We start from the raw sequence: 19,218 nt of genomic DNA, 5'->3' as shown, positions 1-19,218 counted from the left end.
CTTCCCCTGATCTTTCCTTTAGTGTAACAGAAAAATTATTCCTTATTTCCCACCTCCTTTCTTCATGACCTCTCATTGCTTTCCCAAGCTGCTCATTCCAACAATGCCTTTAACTCTGATGACTCTTATTAAAAACGACTACTTAATTACCATCAATCTATTATGCTATGTACTTCACCCTCCACTGACACATCTGATCCCATTATGTGCCTGACCTTTAATGGTCATCAAATCAAAGTCATTCTGGTCAGTTCAGTCTGGGCCTGACACATGCCCAGGTCACAAAGATGAAGGCACAGCGGCCTAGCATACCACGTTACCCTGCCCTTCACTTAACACCTTTGTCAATAGAATTTCACAACTGGGAAACTGCCAGGTTTCTGCCTGGCTTAAACAAAATGCCCCTCCTTTTACAGAAAGCTGAAATAAATAATTACACACATGCTGACCAGCACTGGCTTTTATGTAATTGGTGCCTCTCTACCAGCATGACACACTGCCCTCTTGGATGTTTATGCTGAAACATCTTTGGTTGGAAAGTGGGACTTTATTGTGCAGCCTTCTAGAATATGCCCAGCACTCCACACTGGCAGAAAGTCCTCTAAAGATACCTTGATAAGAGAGATAGAAAGGTAAGTTGAGGATGGCCACAGCCACGCCACCAAGTGGGTGGCCGCCTTCCACTGAAAGGCCAATCCACGGAAGCATTCTGGGTTCACAGACTTGTATGCTACCCTCTGATGGGAACAGCCGTTGGGGCTGCTCTATCTCAAACCTGCATGCTGAGAAACACTCCCACTCAACCTAATGAGATGCCATTTAGAAAAGACGCTCTTCCTGGCTGATAGGGCCTGGTCATTGTTACTCATCCATAGGCCTTCCCTGGTGGTGAACATGAAACTGTTTTCCCAGACCAAACATGGACCCTCCCTCGAGGTAGCCAGACACACTGTCTGGTGTGCACAAACATTTTGACTTCTGAGTGGACAGCTAGATCTGGCAGTGTCTTCCCCTTGCTTTACTTTACTAATGCATGTGTATTTTTACCAGCCCCTCTGGGAAAACTGCCCTGCTTTATAGCAACTTGTCACTGACAAGGAATTTCTCATCAAGATTGAAATCTCTGGCCATCCCCAAAGCTCCCAACCCTTCTGAGTTTCAGATCTCAGGACAAGGAGGCTTGTCCTTGAAAAAAAAGAAAAGAAAAGAAAACTGGCTTTGGGAAGCAGTATTGTGGTTTCTTCACGTCTGTGGTGAACAAAAACCCACCCACAGCTCCCCAAAGGCAATTACAAACATTTGGCATGTGACAAATTAATAGTGAGACTTATTTCTTAGAAGAACAATGTTTTGCTTAGATTTTTTTTAATTTCTAGATTCTCTGCTTTCCAATGGAGTATTACCTTATTCTTTTTCTCACACCTTCTCCAAAATATACCAACCTGAGATGACGAAACACATCACCTATTTAGCTCCCTCCTCCCACTCTCATTCCTGACAGGTTAAAGCTGTTTTCACAACAGTTCTCTCTTTTTGCAAGGCCCCTAAGTGTTGCCTATTATTAATACATACTAAATGTACTTAAAAGTCTTAACCTAGGGCCCATAAAGCAACACACCCCCCTAATAATTGTTATCAGCCATTGGGTCCTGAAAAATAAGAAGTTTCACTGTGTAAGAAATAGGAACACAAATAATAAATCAGAAAAAAGGACTTGAATCCCATTATCATCTTTCATCTGAAAGACTGAAATTCGCAGTCTTTCCACAAATCACTTCACTTGCATTAAATGTCTTCCAAAAGACTCTAAATGTCTTCTAAATTGCAGTTAATTGTTAAGGAAGGATACGCTCAGGTGATCTATCATTAGGCCCAGTAAAAATATTTGGCAATGTGAGCTTCATTTCCATCTGAGAATCTCAAGGCAATTGACCAGCAATGAGGGATTATTCCCATGTTAGGAGAGGTGATCAGAAGTACAGATCCTACAATAAATACCAACCTCCCATGTCAGAGCGAACTCACATTTATTATCAAAGAAATTACCCATCCAAAAACCAGCATGTTGAAAATATAGCATAAACCATTATTTAGGGTGTAACTTTTTATATTACAGTCATTTGTCACTCTTACTTCCAAAAATTCATTTTATTCAAAAGTTTCCTTATGTAAGTGATGGCTGTGAAGGCACAAAAATATCCCTAACGTTTTCCTGAGATTTTTTTTTCCCTTGGTTTAAAAGTGAGTACCAGAAAGAATTCAGATAAGCAAGACATAGGACTGGTGTGTTGATGACAGCAGTTGTAACTGTTTGCATTTGTGACGTAACTTACCCTCACCCTCCTAAACCTGAAGATCCATCTCTATTTTCACTGATAATAGTATAATAGAGAAATTCCCATGGTTATATGTATACTATGCAAATTTCTCTAGGTCTGACTGGCATAAACAGACTTTGCCCAATTAAAGAGTTAATAGTAACTGGGAGGGGTTTGGGGGCGGAAGCATCCTTTTGCCTTAACATACATTTGCCCTGAAAGTAGCTAATGGAAATTTTCATTCATAAAATCTTAGGAAATGTCACATCTACGACTATTCCTCTCTCTCTCACTCAACAAAAAGAGCCTCAACGGATCTCGTTAGATCATTGAGATGAACTAGCCTGTGCAGAGTAGCTCAGAGGTTTGGTTTGCCCAGGGCCTGACCTCCACACCAGCCTTCCTCTTTCTCATGGTAACAACAATTTCAAGTTTTAAAGGATTGAGCAGCCTAGCTTTTTTTCTTACACTTAAAACACACCTGGTTTCTAGGAACAGCCTTCAGAGTTTCATGCTTTACTGGATTTTCTCAGAAATGTTGGAGGCCTCGAAGCTTCTGGAAGTTTTTCCTCTGCTCCTTGACAATCCCATGTGAATTTTAAGGTTTCTTTTCTCTCTTTTTTTTCTCTCCCACCTTATCCCTGCTTCTCTTGTTTCCAGTCTCTGAAATAAGAGGGGTTTTCCCTTTCTCAGTTCTTAATATGTCTCCATAAACACGTTGCCCTAGTGAGTACACACACATGCACAAACACACGTACGTAGCAAGGCTATGAGAGGGTTATGTGAATGTTCAATGTGTCAGTAAAATTGCTGATGTCAGTCTGTATTTGTAATACCTTAAAGAAGGATCAATCAATTAATCATTTTAAGTTCTGCTTAAAACAAATTACAGCAGTCAAAAAGTGATGCACAGCCCCTTAAACAATGCTAATGTATTCTTGTGAGAGGATCCAATTGACAGTTTTACAGGACTGGAGTCTAGTGAAAGCAGGTGTACACAGCCCAACAAAAAGGGCACTACGTCGTGAGGATTGAAGGGAGATTCGAAAGTCATTTTATGTGGTTGGCCTCTGCAGAGCTTCAGAGAAATGAGGCAGCAGCAAAAAGCCATCTGCTGCCAAGATACGAGCGCAGTTATTATACTTCTCGCTATTCACGTGGCCATACCTGAAACCTATACAGAGTGACTTTACCGAACAGCTTAATTAGTGCTTTTCTACACTGCATTAAATACACATCGGCGTAAGTCAAAGCAAAGGAAAACTACTTACATGGATTCTTACATTGAATTATAAATATGTTGTAGTTTGATCAGAGATTAACATGTTATTTTTGAAATAAAATCTAAAATTGTTATTCCTTACACAAGGAAAAAATCAGCATTGCAATCTGAATCTGAATTGGAATGTAATTTTGAAATTCTAGTAATAATGGATTCTGAGGGCAGCATTGGAAGCTAAGCTCCTAGAAGCAAATGAAATAACTGATACTTCTTTTTTTGGTCCACAATACCTTTTTATTTTGTGTTTTCTGCTCTATTTTAGACCAGCCTTTGTTCTTCTTGACTTTAACCTGTGAGATAGACGAATGGCCTTTACTATAAAGCACTTTTATAAACAAGGGCCATTAGGAAATCAGGAAAGAGGACAAGAATTAGTTTACAGTTCTGTGAGGGAGTAGATAAAGCTGTGATTTCCACCGCAGATTTGAGCAGTGCTGCGGTCATATCGCAGGTGAAGCGGAGGGCCTCAAGGCTGCCTGTGCAAACAGTCAAAATCACAGTCAGAGAATTTGAGATGCACCAACTATTTTGCAAGAGCTCAGGAAGCCGATCTACATACCAAAGAGCACCCAGAGAGAACGTCAACCCTTTAACCTGGGACTCTACCAAGAATAGTGTCACCCGCCACCTGTGAAATTTCAAGACAGACACCTCTCCATCTCTGAGCCAGAAATTCCCACTTCTTGGTGTTCAGCTCCAACTGCTGGTTTTACACCTGCTGCGGGGAAAGCCTCAAATATCTTAGCCACATTTGGAAGTAGTTCATTAAAGAGGTTCTAAATGCCTATTTTTAAAAATATTTTTAGAACACTCAAGAGTTTTATAGCACAGGAGAGGCCTATAAAAGAAAAGTACTTTGCTAACAGTATATGGAAGGAAATTTTTCAAATTAATTTTAGTGCACATTGTTGCTTCTGAGAGTTTTTGTTTAATTTTTATAGTGTTAGAGGTTACACTCATCATTTTATTAAAAGATTCAATTAGGTTTAACATTTATGGAGCACCTTGCCTTTGCAGGCTGCTTGGCTGAGAATTCAAGAACGAATTAGAAATGGCCCTATATAGGAAGCTCATGGTGTGGAGAGACACACACAGCTATCTATACACATTGTCATACAAGGCACCTAAGCATGTTAGAAGAGGGAACAATTTTTTCCATGGTGCAGTGGGAGTTCAGGGGCTATGCTGAAAAGGTGGTCCAGCAATGTATCAAAGAAGTGGTAACAAGTCCTCTGAGTCTTAAAGGATGATTCAGAGTTCTCAAGAAGGAACTGAGAGAGAGGAGCATTCCCTGTCCCTGCTAGAGACACAGCACATGCAAAGGCCCAGAGACCAGGAAGCACGAGTGCTCTTGTAGATTAGAAAGTTAGCTATTGGGCCCTGAGGAGCAGAATTCAGATACGGAAATGTGTGGCGTTCATTTTTGGCCACTCCACTCTGATAAACATCCTACACCAGGCAAACTTTGGCTTACTAGAGTACCTCTCAAGCAATAGACTGAAGCTAAGTAGATTTCCATGGTGTTTGACTTCCCAAAGAACTCAAAGCACTTAATCAATAAAGAACACCACCCCTCCCTCTCCCTCCCTCAGCCCACTCTCTTGCTCCTGCTTGAACTTTTTTTGTGGGAAGGGGGAAATCTCTAAAGATAGCCATTGGTGGAGGAGGAAAAGAAGGATATAAAAGTTATAGTATATTTACAATGTTTACATATAATAAACATATGCATTTTTTAAAGTATATAAATACAAGATTTATATATTTGCCGACATCATAACACTATGCAGACAATGTGGTTTTGTAATAGAACCCAACTGTGAAGTTTTATAGTGGCCTTTTTTCCAGCCTCTGTGTTTCTGTTATAGTATATATACCCTTGTTTACAGAAAATGTCACATAATGAAATCTGAGGTCCTTCATAAATGTAGAGCCAGGGCAAATGCACCCCAGCCCCAGGTGCCCACCCCCATCCAGTCCTTTCTAAATATTTATTCAGTTAATACTAAATAGTAAACTAGTAACAACTCTACTCTCCAGTCAACATGCTGTTGGAATAAGCATGTTTTAGTTAAATAAGTGTTCTTAAGTATGAGATTGGAAGGCTAAGTCTGTATAGGAACATGCATGTAGGTAACGTCTTTGTGGAAGATCCACACCCCACCCCAAGATCTCTCTTGCTAAAAGTCCAAGCTCACTGCCTCTGGAACAACTGAATGGTTAGGGACAAGTGGTGAGGTTTGCTCTTGGTCACTCTACCTCCACCACTGCCACGAAGGCCCATTTCCTGGGCTTTGTTCCCTCTTCAGTTCACTGCCCAGAGTGGAGTTAATGGGGACACACTTCACCACCTCAACCACCACTGGTGATCTGTGCCACACAGGCTGCCCGGCCATCCATCAAAGCAGGGCCTCCAGAGGACAGCAGAATGCCAGTTTCCACTGTCAACCCACCTCTCCCAGCCTTCCGCAGAGCCCTGCCAAGGGCTAGTCCCAGTCCGCTCCTCCATTGGCCATCTGAACAAATCTCAGCATCATGGGCAGATGGAAAGAGAGTGGCTTGTGACACTTTCCACACAATGACAGAAGAAATGTGCCTTCTCTCCTCAACACACAACAGCTCTCTGTCACGACCTCCAGCTGCTGTTACAAAGTCATTAGCATCTACTGTGCCCCTGGAGGTAAGGGAAGCCAAACCCTGGAACAATATCATCTCTGCTAAAGACACAAAACTTTTGCTTAACAACACAGGCACAGAGAATTCTGGATAAACAGGCTCAGGGTTTTCTGGCACCCAGTGAGTGGCTACCTCAGAAAGTCACCCTGGTTTGACAAGGGCCCCATGAGAAAGATGCAGTTTGGGGTATTTTTATCTTAATGCTCACAAGCTATGGGGAGAAAGACCTACTATTCTGGAAATTCTCCCCCAAACTCATTCTTATAAAAAAAAGACAGGGTCTCACTCTGTTGCCCAGGCTGAAATGCAGTGGTATGATCACAGCTCACTACAGCCTCAAATTTCTGGGCTCAAGCAATTCTCTCTCAGCCTCCTGAGTAGCTAAGACTATTCATGAGAATGAATTTGGGGCTAAGATTATAGGTACACACCACCACGTCCAGCTTATTTTTTATTTTTACTTTTGTAGAGAATAGATCTCACTATGTTGCCTAAGCTGGTCTTGAACCCCTGGCCAGTGCCACGAAACTACAAAACTGAGTTTGTCTTTTTTTTTGTTGATATTACTTTGCCTTCATTTTTCCCATCTCAGATAGAACAGGAGCATTTTGAATCTTTCTCTACCATGTACTCAGCACCAATTCCATGAGTTGCTAAGTTTAGGGTTCCTGTCTACACCAGTACTTGGTTTGTATAAAAGTGCTGGGATCCCAAAGTGCTGGGATTACAGGCATGAGCCACTCTGCCCAGCCCAAAATTAATTCTCAGGAGACTTTGCCTACCTGTAGGAGGGAATCCTCCATCCCCACGTAGAGATAACTTGATAGCAGTGCTGTGGGAAGCATATTGTTGTCCTCCTCCATCAGCTATCCAGGTCAGGCTGCAGGCAGCTTTGCAGTGGTGAAGCACAAGGACACTGCAGAAGGATCCCCAGCCTTGGGGTCAGTGCCCTGGCTTCAAATCCAAGCCTTGCCTCGTTTAAATTGCTTTCATATGTATCTGCAGCTAGTGTTTCCCAAACCTCACTCAACCCATTACCTCCTTTACAAATATCTGTGCAACACCTGGGCAATAGCTACTTCCTGATTTTCTTCAAGCACTTGCTTTTGTCCCCTAAATTCATTCTAAAAGAACCGGTTCAAATGGAAAGTCAGTATCATTTGCTATAATAGAGGGAATAGTAAAAAAAAAAAAAAGAAGATGAAGAAGAAGAAGAAGAAGACAAAACAATGTTATTAAATTCTAGCTAAATTGTGTTATCCAACAAAGCTTCTTTCTGTAGACTAGAGAAATTAGCAAATATTAAACTGCGTTTACACTTGCAGTTATTAGAAGGACTACAAGAGAGCTCGAAAGTAAATAACTCTGCCTTCTTGGTTCAAGGCTGTTGAACCACCCAGATCACCCCATTCTCATCTACACCCCACAGTTTAGGAAACCCCAGGCTAGTGACATGGGGTTTTGTAGTCAAGGCTAAGTTTATCTGTTTTTGTTGATGTTATTTTGCTTTCATTTTTCCCATCTCAGGTAAAACAGCGGCGTTTTGAATCTTTCTCTACCATGTACTCAGCACCAGTTCCATGAGTTGCTAAGTTTAGAGACTGCCTGCACCAGCACTTGGTTTGTGTAAAAGGCAATACATAGACCCAGCTTGAACTGAGAGCAAGTAAAGGCCATTGGCTCTCCTCTGTTCTCAGTCATTCCTTTCTTTCATTTTTTCAGAAGCATTATAGAGACAATTACATATATATACATTCAAAATATATTTTTCAAAAATTCAAAATAAAGCTATGTGAAAAGCTCTTAGAGATCTCATATGTGATATTTATTCAAAAATAGGTGCTAAAAATTCCAGTGACACTGTCCTCCATGCAAAATATTCCATTCCCTCACTAGCCATTTAGTATTCACTAATCAGGTAATATTCTGAGAAAAAAACATACATGTTTTATATATAGAGCTTCTATATAGAGCTTCATTTTACAGATAGAATGACTCAAACTCCAAAGAGGTGAAGACAGTCATCCAATCACAGAGCGTCATCCTGAGATAAAAATAATCTAAACTTATCACTCTATTTTATACCAGGGCTAACTCACAAGCCAACGAGCTGATGAAAATGGCTGCCCAAGACCACATACAAGAGGTGACATTTTAAAAATTCCATACTCTCCAAGCTTATGCTTTTGAGTCAAACAGTAGGTTGGCCAGAGTCACATACAAACACCAGAAAAGCTGTTCTATCTGCCAATATCACCATTAAATATTATGTTCCTCAAATTCTTCATGAAATTCATGGCAATCCATCTCAGCTCATCCCAAAGGTCTTTATTTTTGTTTGGTTTTATTTTCTGAGGCCCTATCTGAACAAAGGTTGTAAATCAAAAGGAAAAGGCTTGAATGGACTTCCTGAACATTTTGTAGGATGCTTGTCCTTTCAACGTTCTGTATTTCTTGGCCTTAGCATCTCCAACACTAGGTTCATTGTATTACACAATAGTGTCAACAAATGCTATGCACTAAAGGAAAGAAGCAATGGACCTATCATCTGCTTTCTATCCCATGTAGCTTCCTAATCAATCTTTCCCTGAGATAATCTGGGGGCTGAGAATACATTTAAAGCAACACTGAATCCTGTGAACATTGTCCATTCTCCAAAGGCATTTTTTTTAATCACAAAACAGGAAGTTCCAAGCCATTGAAACTCACCAGTATATTTGCTTGAAAGTCTTCTGGAACAACAAAACGGTACATGCCTATCCAGGCAAGCAGACTATTATAAAAGCAGATGTTTTGCTCACTTCCACCTCAGAGAAACACATTGTCAATTTAGTTAACATCCTCTAGTCATTTGAACAGGCTTCTCAGGAAGTCAGCAATGATGTAACTCAAGTACAATATGATCCTTGTGTTCCCATTTATCTCATACTTGTACATGTTAGCAGAAGATAGATGTGTGCATGTGTGCGTGTTAAATGAATTAGAAGGAAGAAAAATACTGGGCTACTCACTACTCTCACTAAAATATCAACCCACAGGAGTGGGATTCAAAGAACAAAAGGTTCTTCGAGGGTGTGGGCATTACTATACATGGATGATATTCCTGCCAAGGGTTTGGCACTGCCTGTTCCCCACAGCCACCGCAGAATGATTCACACACACACACACACACACACACACACACACACACACACACAGTATTGATCAACCACTGGAAAGGTAGTCCCCAAAGCATCCCAGCACTCAGTGCAATGTCAGGGCCCTCAGCCCCTTCTGCGGTGGTCTCTTTGTGCGTTGGGTAAAGTGGCCACGTTTTGTCAGCCAGCTCAAGCAGAAAGGCTAAGGTTGGGGGTCAAGATGAAGGGAAAACGAAGAAACAGCCTAAGACAAGCAGGAGATGAAGTGACATGGAGGAAACAAAGTAAGACAGAAAGAGAGAGGTAAACAGTAGTAACCCTGGCAAAAAAAAAAAAAAAAAGGTGGTAGGCCAGTGGGGAGGCCTGTTGAGAAAAGACATGGCTGGTGTCCATACCACAGCCCTGCTGTTAGAGAACTCATCCCACAGAATGCGGCCATTCAGTGTGACTGAACAAGACTGCTGGCCACAGGGCAGGGACAGCAGAAACAAGAGCACTGAGATGCTCCTGAAGCATTAAAGAAGAAAACCGCATTAATATCTAAACTAATTAACTTTAGGTCTTTTAAAAACAAATATAGTCATCAAGCTAAATATTCCCAAGTCTCCAGAATATGCACGGGTACCCACACGTGTGCACAAACACACACACATACCTCTTTTCTGGCAACGAACACTTATTAGCCAGCATTAATGGTTTTACCCCTTACTTACAGAGTTTTTGAGATCATGCTCCAGTAAGTTTTTTTTAAGCTAATATGTTCATACAGAAGCATCACAAGTAAGTTTATCCAACTCACTGTCACCCACACCTTGTCTTACTGACTCTGACCCTCTATTTAAATAGCTAAGCTCTCTAACTTGAGGATGTTAGCCAAGGTTTGTTGGTAAGGGTGAAGAGGGACAAATAGCAGAGGGCAGAAGGGCCCCATCTCCAATCAACCTTTTTTTCTCTCTCAAACATCAATGCCACCCAAGTAGCATCAGAATTGCAAGGCATCCAGACATCAGTGGGATTTGAACAAAGGGCCAAAGGTTCTCTTTTTTAAATGTCTGCTTGGGGCCTTGCAAAGCCAGAATTTAACCTTATGCTACTGGGGTAATGTTCATTTGGGAGCACTTAAACTTAAATTACTCTTAAATCACTCCTCTGTGCTAGACACACCCAGCTCTTGGCAGTGAACCAGAGTCTAGATGCACCACCCACAAGTCACTGTTCAAACCTGAAACTTGAAAGGCCTCAAAATCCAAAAAGTAAACACAGTTTCTTAATCACTTTTTTAAATCATCTGCTTCCTTTATCTCCAGCACTTTGTTTTTCTGTTGGGTCGTTCCAAGCAGAAGTGAGAAGTGAAATGCTAGGCCAGGGTGGACCACAGTGTTCTGGGTGCTGTAGCAGACACTACAAAAAACACAAAAGAGGTGCATGCAGTTCAGCCCTTGTGACACTGCCAGGGCACTGTCCGGGAAAGGGGGTCAGAGCACAGCATCAGGCCAGGCTGCTTCTCTATCCTTTGTGAATGGTGTGATTTTGTTACTGAAGTTACTGAATCTCTGCTCCTTTGTTCTCTCATTTATAAAACAAGGATGATAGCAATGTCTAACTCATAGGATTATTGCAAAAATTAAATGAGTTAATATATATAAGAGCTTAGAACAGTGCCTTTGAATTTATTATTATTATCTTCATTATTTCCATTATTATTCCTTAGTTTATAAGCCATGGATCACTTCCTATTGCCTACCAAGGTAAATACACACACCCTGATGTAGCATTCCAGGTTGGAACCATCTTCTCCAATCTACATTTTTAGCCTCATCTCCCACTGCTATCTGCCATGCACCACACACTTAAAACAAAGGAGATGGTTCATCATTTCCTGGACACATCTTATAATTCTCTAACTCAGCTCATATAGTCTTCTCTGCATTTCCACATTTCTATCAAAAGTGAATCCATCTTTCAAGACCATTCTCAAATGCTGCATATTCTCTTAGCTTAAATTTCTAAATATTCATTGAACATGTACAATTCTGTAGTTTCTCACATGATGTGGCTTCCTATACTCTGGTTGTCAGTGTGCTTCTTCAAAGATAGCAACCAATATTGTATACACTGGATATGTTCTAAATAACCTAGAATATAAAGGGAAGGATCATTTTCATAATTAATTTATTTCTTTATTGCACTAATATAATGCCAGCTTTCAGAAGCCACATGATCACTTATTCATATATAGCTTCTGTTCAACTAGTTATTCTTCACCTAAATCTGCTGTCAAGCCTTCCCATAGTTATGCAATTAATTTTTTAAACCTAAACGAACAATTTTACATTTGTGTCTACTGAGTGACACCTTGGAGCTCACCAGGCACCTTGCAGATCACCAGAATTCCAACTTGAAAAAGTAATGTGGATAATACTTTGTTATCTTTTATATGGGCCATATACCCCAGTGAAGTCATCTAAAAAACTTGAAAAGCATTCTGTCTGCATCATAGATACCAATGTGACATAATAGAGGACAAGGACAGATTATTGCTGCCATCCATCAGTTCCCCCAGTTTGACAGACCTACATGGTTATTTCATCAGCTGTCTATCTAACTCACCCTACCCACTTTCATCACCTTATCCACAAAGACATATGAAATTTTATAAAATACTTTCCTAAAACCAAGGTTTCCCTATGTCTACTTTTTCCCTAGTAAGAATCTTTCTTAAGACTAAGGGGCTAATTTGCATGACAAACACGTTTGTCTCCTAGAAACTACCACTCTTTTCTGATGCTCCAAAACAATGTCTGGATATATTTTTCATGTAATAGAAAAAAGAAATAGGAGACTGATGGGGAAGAGTCAAAATTCAGTGATAAGAAGCAGCCCAGAAATCTCAAGCAGTCTGGGATATTTGTTCTATGAATCTAAGGGTCGGATGAACCTCTAAATACAATGCAGCCACTCCTTAGCAGTTTATAACTGCCAAGTAGAAGTGCACACCTCCTGGATCTTTAGACTTTCGAAGGTTCATGATCCTGTCCCCAGTTGACCATTACATCAGGTGAGCCATGCAACAGACTAGGAAGAGTTAAGATCTCTTGGGCTTAGTTTCCTGATATTTTAGAGAATCTTAAGTTTCAGCAACTTCACCTTCCTGAATTGGGACATCTGTCCACAGAGAAAGACATTCCCCCACTCCTACCATGATCTAGAGCAAACATGAACAACCTCTAAATAGAGCAAAGAGTCTTGTGTGAACAAACCTGGCCTAACATTCTAGATTGTGATCTGCTCATTTCTAGACTACCTAGTCTCCAAAAATGCCCCCCTATTCACCTATAAGTCCCAGTATTTGTGCCCTTGTATAGTCTCCTCACCTCAAATCTGGGTTGGTCCCGCACTCGCATTTGACCTACAGCATATAGCAGCAGCAACACAGCATGACTGCAATGCTAGGTCACAAAAGCCTTCCATCTTGGAATGCTCCCTCCAGCAAGCCAGCCACTGTGATGTAAGAAGCCATATGCAGACATTCAGTCTTCAAGAGCCTCAACTGAACTCAGACAGTAGCAGCAGCCATTCGATTGAGCCACTCGAACGTCCCGCTCAGTGGTCTTCTAATGACTGCAGCCCCAGCCAAGGTCTGACCACAACCACATGAGACCACAAGTGAGACCAGCCCAGATAAACTCAGTCAATACCTAGAACTACAAAAAACAATCATAAACTGTTGTTTTAAGCGGTTAAGTTTAGGGTTGGTTTGTTACACAGAAATAGCTGGAATCAGACCCAAGTTGGAGACTGTGGATACGAGAATCTACTTTTATTCTAGGCCTGGAAATGTCAAAGATGACTCTTGGGTCCCAAAAACTTACAGCCCTCAGATATTAGAGGCCTATGGATGACTCAAAACTCTGAAATAAAAATCAACCAGAAGAATAGAGCTCTCTGACACTGTGTCCTAACTCAGACGGTTGGAGAATATCACACAACAGTAAAATCTCACTTAACTTCAAATTCACTCAAGTGGAATTTCAACAAATCACAAATTCATGATATGTGATCTTTCAGTTTCACAAGTTTGAAATAATTTATTTAAATTCTAGCATCATAATTGGATTGAAAGAGCTACTCTACAAATTAAAAAATCAATAGATGTTTATAATCATGGGCTCATAAAATATTGAAAACACCATTCATTCTATATGATTCCACACACAGGGCAAGGTAATGAGTATTCAGCTGGGGTCAAAGGAGACATAACCTTTGAGCTAGCAATCCAGCATGAGAGGTAGACTCTACAAAGTGAGCAAAAACATGATTACAACTCTGACACGAAATAGAGTAATAAAGAAGCAATGGTAGAGAAAATTCTCAAGGATGTCTCTCTGGAGAAGAAATATTTAATCTCACACCTGAAAGGTAAGAAAAGCACCCAGAGTGCTTTATACAAGTTAAAGGACTTGATAATTAAAACTCTTTTATAGTAGATAATATAACGAACTGTATTTCTTCTGCATTGACTTGCACTCAGAGCACTTAAAAGTCTTCCTCTGGCATTAGGACTACATTTCAAATTTCGAATTTCACAAAACCACCTCCCTCCTAACTACTCACCTTCCTCTCACTCTTCTGCTTTGTCTTGTTTTCCAGGACCTCCCCAATATGGGCTTCATCCTAGTTCTGCATGCAGTCCCTTTGTGTGACCCTCATGGACACTTCTCCAGGTTCATCCCCATCAGTCCTCCTGCACATGACTCACAGTATCAGCACCCTGCAACCATGTACCATGACCCTAAGAAGGAGCACCCTACCTCACATCCCACCTGAGTCTTAGCCCTCACCTGCTCTTCCAGAGAGAGGAAATTGACATCTTGCTAGTAATCATGTATTTACTAGTATATAATTTTCTGAAATTATTTTCAAGTAATACGTGGACTTTTGATCTTATCAGTCAGTCTAATAGCAATGGAGGGCTCACACATCTGCTTCAGCACAAATCAGTGCCGGCCTGACATTAAGACCTGGCTTTCTGGTGTGAATGACATGGTTAGTTTCATCCCCGATATTCACTCCATTTATCTCCCTTTACACTGCATGGGTGGGATTAACATCCATGGCAGAGTCAGCTGGCTGACCAGCAAAGATTCAACATGCCATCTTCCACAGGATGGAGTGCATGCTGGAAAGACACCCAGTCAAGGCATACTCTCACACTTCACGCTTTTCTTGACCTAGGAGGGGTCACATGATTAGTTCTCACCAATGGAATTTGAGCAGATGTGATGTGTGACATTTCTGAGCCAACGTAGTTGGGAAGTAGATGTATCTTCCCTAAGATCTCTTTTTTGGTTTGCAGCAATTTTTGGAGCACCATGTTGAAGATGGAAGAGTGCTAATTTACTGAATAAACCTCCTGGAGGTGAAATAATCAGTAGGATTAGCAACACCCATATCAGTCTATGAGAGAACTCAAAAATAGATGTTTACTTAATAAAGGTATTAACCAAGAGAAAAGTTAGGATTTATCTGCTATAACATCTTCATATGGCATCATTCCAAACTCTAGGGATGGATTCGGACTTGGTTCAGGGATGGGCTTGTATCCCAGGTCTGAGCCGATCAGTGCATAGTGTTCCTCTAGCCACAGAAGTGTCTTCAGAAGCAGACATATTGCCTAACTCAGCCCAATTAGAGGAAAGATTATGATTTTTTTCAAAGTTTTGGAGAAAAAAAGCTTTGTATTTTCTACTGACTATGAATAACAAAGCATGTAGTAAAGCCTTTTGTGATGGTCTGAAGCTAACACACAGAGAAAGAAGGCCCAAGAGCAACACTGAAAAACATGGAAACAGAGTCTTGATCAAACTGTACCTAAAGCATAATCTATTAGATTTTTCAGGTTTATAGTTAATAAATCCCCTTAATTTTTAAGCCAGCTTAAATATGTTTTTCTTTATTAATAACTAATATCTTCCAAGTATATACTTCATTACACATGAAACTCTTGTAATCAATATAGGAACAAGGAATAAATTAAAACCAATTGCAAGTTAACCATAATTCACAGTTCACAAAAGCCTAAGTATTAAAATAGGATATATAATTGGCACATCAATAAAACATCAATCAGAATTCCTCAGTATTTATACCTATAACATGCACTCAGTCAGAATAGGTCAAGTTTCTCTTCAGTAGTAACTACAAAATCTCAGTGGCTTATGCCAAGTTTATTTACTGCTAATGTTATGCTATGTGTCTCATTCTGGGTCAACTGTGCCTCATCTTCATCTTTCCTCTGGGCCTTAGGCTGCTAAAATAAGCCTCTATCTGGAACAGGAAAAGGATACAACACAGTGAACCACATGGTGAATCATACAAACTTCTGTTGCATGTATTGGTCAGAGCAAACCTAGAGTCACAGAGAAAATTCTCCCTAGGAAAGGTAGTGAATATTTTCTTTGAGCAATATTAAGATATGTTATTCAAATTTTTAATTCAAAAAAGCATTCAAATATTTATTTGAACAGTAGATGTCTAAAGTTGATAAATCCTAAATTACCTACTAAAAGAATAATTAAGACCCTAAATAATAATCAGACCCAACCTTACCATTTGTTGGCCCACAGATCAGAATGTAAAAATAAGTTCATCCAAGACTGAAAGAATATTGGGCTGTCAATAAATAATTATTGAAAAGTTTTCTCCAAAACATTGTCTTTCACTGTTCTAAAATTTTAATGACTACTACTAAGGTGCTGGTCAGTAGAGAGAAGCACTAGAAAAAATATTGACACTTTAATGGAATTTGAGGAGAAATCTACCTGTAGGAGTATGTCCATCTGTACTATTCTAATATTTTATTTCACTATTAAGGCTTCTCTTCTGTAAGGGGTGGTGGTAACAGTAGCAGCTTTACAGAAATCATAGAACTAAAGGAAAAGAATTTACTATTTACTGAGGATTTCAAATTGCTAAGCACAGTACAAATATGATGTCATGGAAACATCACCACACCCTTGTGAAGTCGATGTCTCATCTCTGGGTTATAAAGGAGATGTCAATGTCCAAGGTCTCAGAGCTACTAAGTAGCAGACACAGATTTAAACATGTGCTCTGCCCCTAAATCCTATGCCTCCCATAAATCAAGGTTTGCCAGAAAGACAGGCTCTAGCCTCAACTAAATTATGAGGAGGTGATCCCAATTATATCACCCTCCCTTGTCTAATCAGTGCATGCCTATGTGAAGAAATTAGACACTGGGGGATAAAGGTCAATGCATTCTCCCACAGAGGGCATGAAGCCTTTGGCCACCCACCTGAAGCCCCAGTAGTGACACTCCAGGTCTCCAAAGGCAGGAAGAGGCAACACTCGAAGAGCAGAAGTCTTTCCACATTGCCACCTGTCATACTAAGTGCCACCCTAAGATCGGAGTTCAGGAAAACAGGATGGTGGCAGAAAATGGAAGGAAATCTATTTAGTGATCAAAGAAAGCTTCATTTGGTGAAAGACCCAGACCAGAGTAAGATTAAGGAAGCAGGAGGCCAGGTGCTCAGGTATAAGAGAATAGACAGGAGTCACAGCAGTGAGACATAGGAAAACACTTAGAGTTACTCAGCACATGATAGGCTGAAGGAAAATTAATCAGTCAGTATACTGACTGTTCTCTATTTGCATAGGCTCAGATCTGGGTGGGTCAGTGTTTCTGTGACTTTAACCCCACTGAGCCAACTCCTTACTGATAAGGCTGCACCCTCTGATGGCTCTGACTCCTGTGCAATGGAGAGATTTGGCACTGTTCATTGAGGGTTTCACTACGTATCTGTGGCCAGTTTATTATTTTCCTTGCAAATTGTTCTTTGTAATATATTTATAACCTGCAAGTATGAAGCATTATCACGAGTATTCTATTCAAAGGAGCTAGAGGACCATGTTGACTAATTCAATACCAATATGAATGCCAGTTTTCAGTTAACAAAGCACTTTCCAATGTATTATCTCATTTGAACCTCATGCTAATTCTGTGAAATAAATATTCTCACTCCCACTTTACAGATGAGAAAACTGAGGCTGGGGGGCTATTAACTATTTTTCTAAAGTCTCACGACCAGTGTCAGAGATAGAATTTGAATTTGGGTCTTCTGACCATACGATATTGCCCTGAGGAAAGAAATTCATAAATAAGAGAGAACAACTGTGGGCATTGGCAAAGAGGAATGCATTGGAATGGAGAAGAAGGGCCATATGACAGCTGTAAGATTATTTCAAGGAGAAATGAAGACAAATTGGAATTAAGCTCTCTTTTAATTATACATTTACCAGTGATATGTCATTGAGAAAGAACTAATACACAGAGTATCAATTTTCAGTAAATATAAATGGCAAATAAGGCATTTAATGAATTGCAAATGACAGTGTTTCTAAGATTAGTTATCAATCACTAGTAAGGACCTTCCCATTTATTAATCACATATTTCATTTCTGCAAAGAATCTAACAAAATGGCATAAAGAGAATACAGGGCTGTCCAACACTTGCAGGGACTTAAAAAGAGAGAGGATACAGAGATGGTGCAGATGGTGACTGGGGAAGGCAGGCATGAAAAATAAAACTTCTGCTTTATCCATTTCAAGTGTGAAGGGAAGGCGAGAGAAGGAAAATGTTTAGAAATGGAATTGTAAAATAGTCAGATAACTGATAAACCATTAAGAAAACTGCAAATTCATCCATTGTAGGGTAGGTTCTTAAGCCAACTGAGAACAAAAAAAAAAGTGAAAAGCAAAGAGTCTTGGCCAAAAGTAAACAGCAGTTCAGAGAAGATGAAAGAGCAAAAGTCTGACTGCTGGAAGAGTCACCATGGTTATGCAGAGGGCTCTCGTACACTCTGAGTTGCCAAATGATCGCGGAGATTGAGCCTATCGATTCACACAGTTTCAGGTAGTTACCCTGGCCAGAGTTTTATTCAAAACAAAGGTTAATGAAAAAGAAAAAGAAAAAAGTACTCTCACACTCCCCTCCCCTACCTCATCCTGCCAACCTATCAAAAAAAAAAAAAATCGGTAAGTGTCGTTGGTCAACTGAATGATTTTAATATCATCATAAAGTCTTAATAGTTTGTTCTGGATGTGCTAGTAAAGCCACCATGCAAACGATCTAAGGCAGTGTGAAATTATCGGGAGACTGAAAACCTAATAGCATCTCTCAAAGCTATTACAGAAGGCACGGCTCAAGAAAGAAATACCAGCAATCACAAAACGAGAAAAGAGAGTCAGGGATCCAAAGTGGAGAAAAAATATCTACAAATGGTTACTGCAACTGGTCAATCGAATTTAGTCTTTCTTCTAGTGTTTAAATTACCAAATCATTTTACACATTTATACAAGGTCAGAAATGTTTGCAGTAAGCTCTGAAGCAAACCAAATTGTCATTTTTTTCTCAGGAAGGCTAATAATTCAACTCCTCATTCAAATAACATTGCATATTTATGAGGCTTCAGTCTAATTAAATTACATTGGTCATCAATCTGATTTTGCTAAATTTTCTTTTCACAGAACTATTAATGGAAATATGTGAATCCCCAAATATGAGCCTTTAAATATTGAGTTATCAGTACTGTGTTTTCTAAAGAAACCCTCTTATAAGTACCCCAAGTGTGCTGTACCTTGCACATCCTCTTTCTGCTGCACACACCTGTTTTTCTTCCACATTCTTTCTTCTGCCATCCTGTATCCTTCCCCACTGCTCGCAGAATCCAAATGGCAGAAAAGTGTGAATGAGCACAAACCAATCTTGTTATTACTACCATTTCCTTC

At 40.1% G+C, this 19,218-nt stretch overlaps 1 protein-coding gene across 5 annotated transcripts in view; it reads right to left on the bottom strand.

Annotated features, from left to right (window-relative positions):
• The window catches only part of MECOM (MDS1 and EVI1 complex locus), a 584,109-nt gene that overhangs the window by 545,344 nt on the left and 19,547 nt on the right, over positions 1-19,218 (bottom strand). The window contains exon 1 of one of the 5 annotated variants that reach the window (XM_078353874.1): positions 16,726-16,979. The exons of the other annotated variants lie outside the window; for them this stretch is intronic. Coding sequence (XP_078210000.1) covers positions 16,726-16,816 — 91 coding nt within the window. The 5' untranslated portion in view covers positions 16,817-16,979. Of the gene's footprint in view, positions 1-16,725; positions 16,980-19,218 lie in introns of those variants that run through there. 5 annotated transcript variants of the gene reach the window in all.

The sequence above is a fragment of the Callithrix jacchus genome, chromosome 17 (assembly GCF_049354715.1).
Source record: "Callithrix jacchus isolate 240 chromosome 17, calJac240_pri, whole genome shotgun sequence".
Lineage (NCBI taxonomy): Eukaryota > Metazoa > Chordata > Mammalia > Primates > Cebidae > Callithrix > Callithrix jacchus.
Note: the sequence above shows the minus strand (reverse complement) of the source record. Positions and strands in the feature narration are given on the sequence as shown.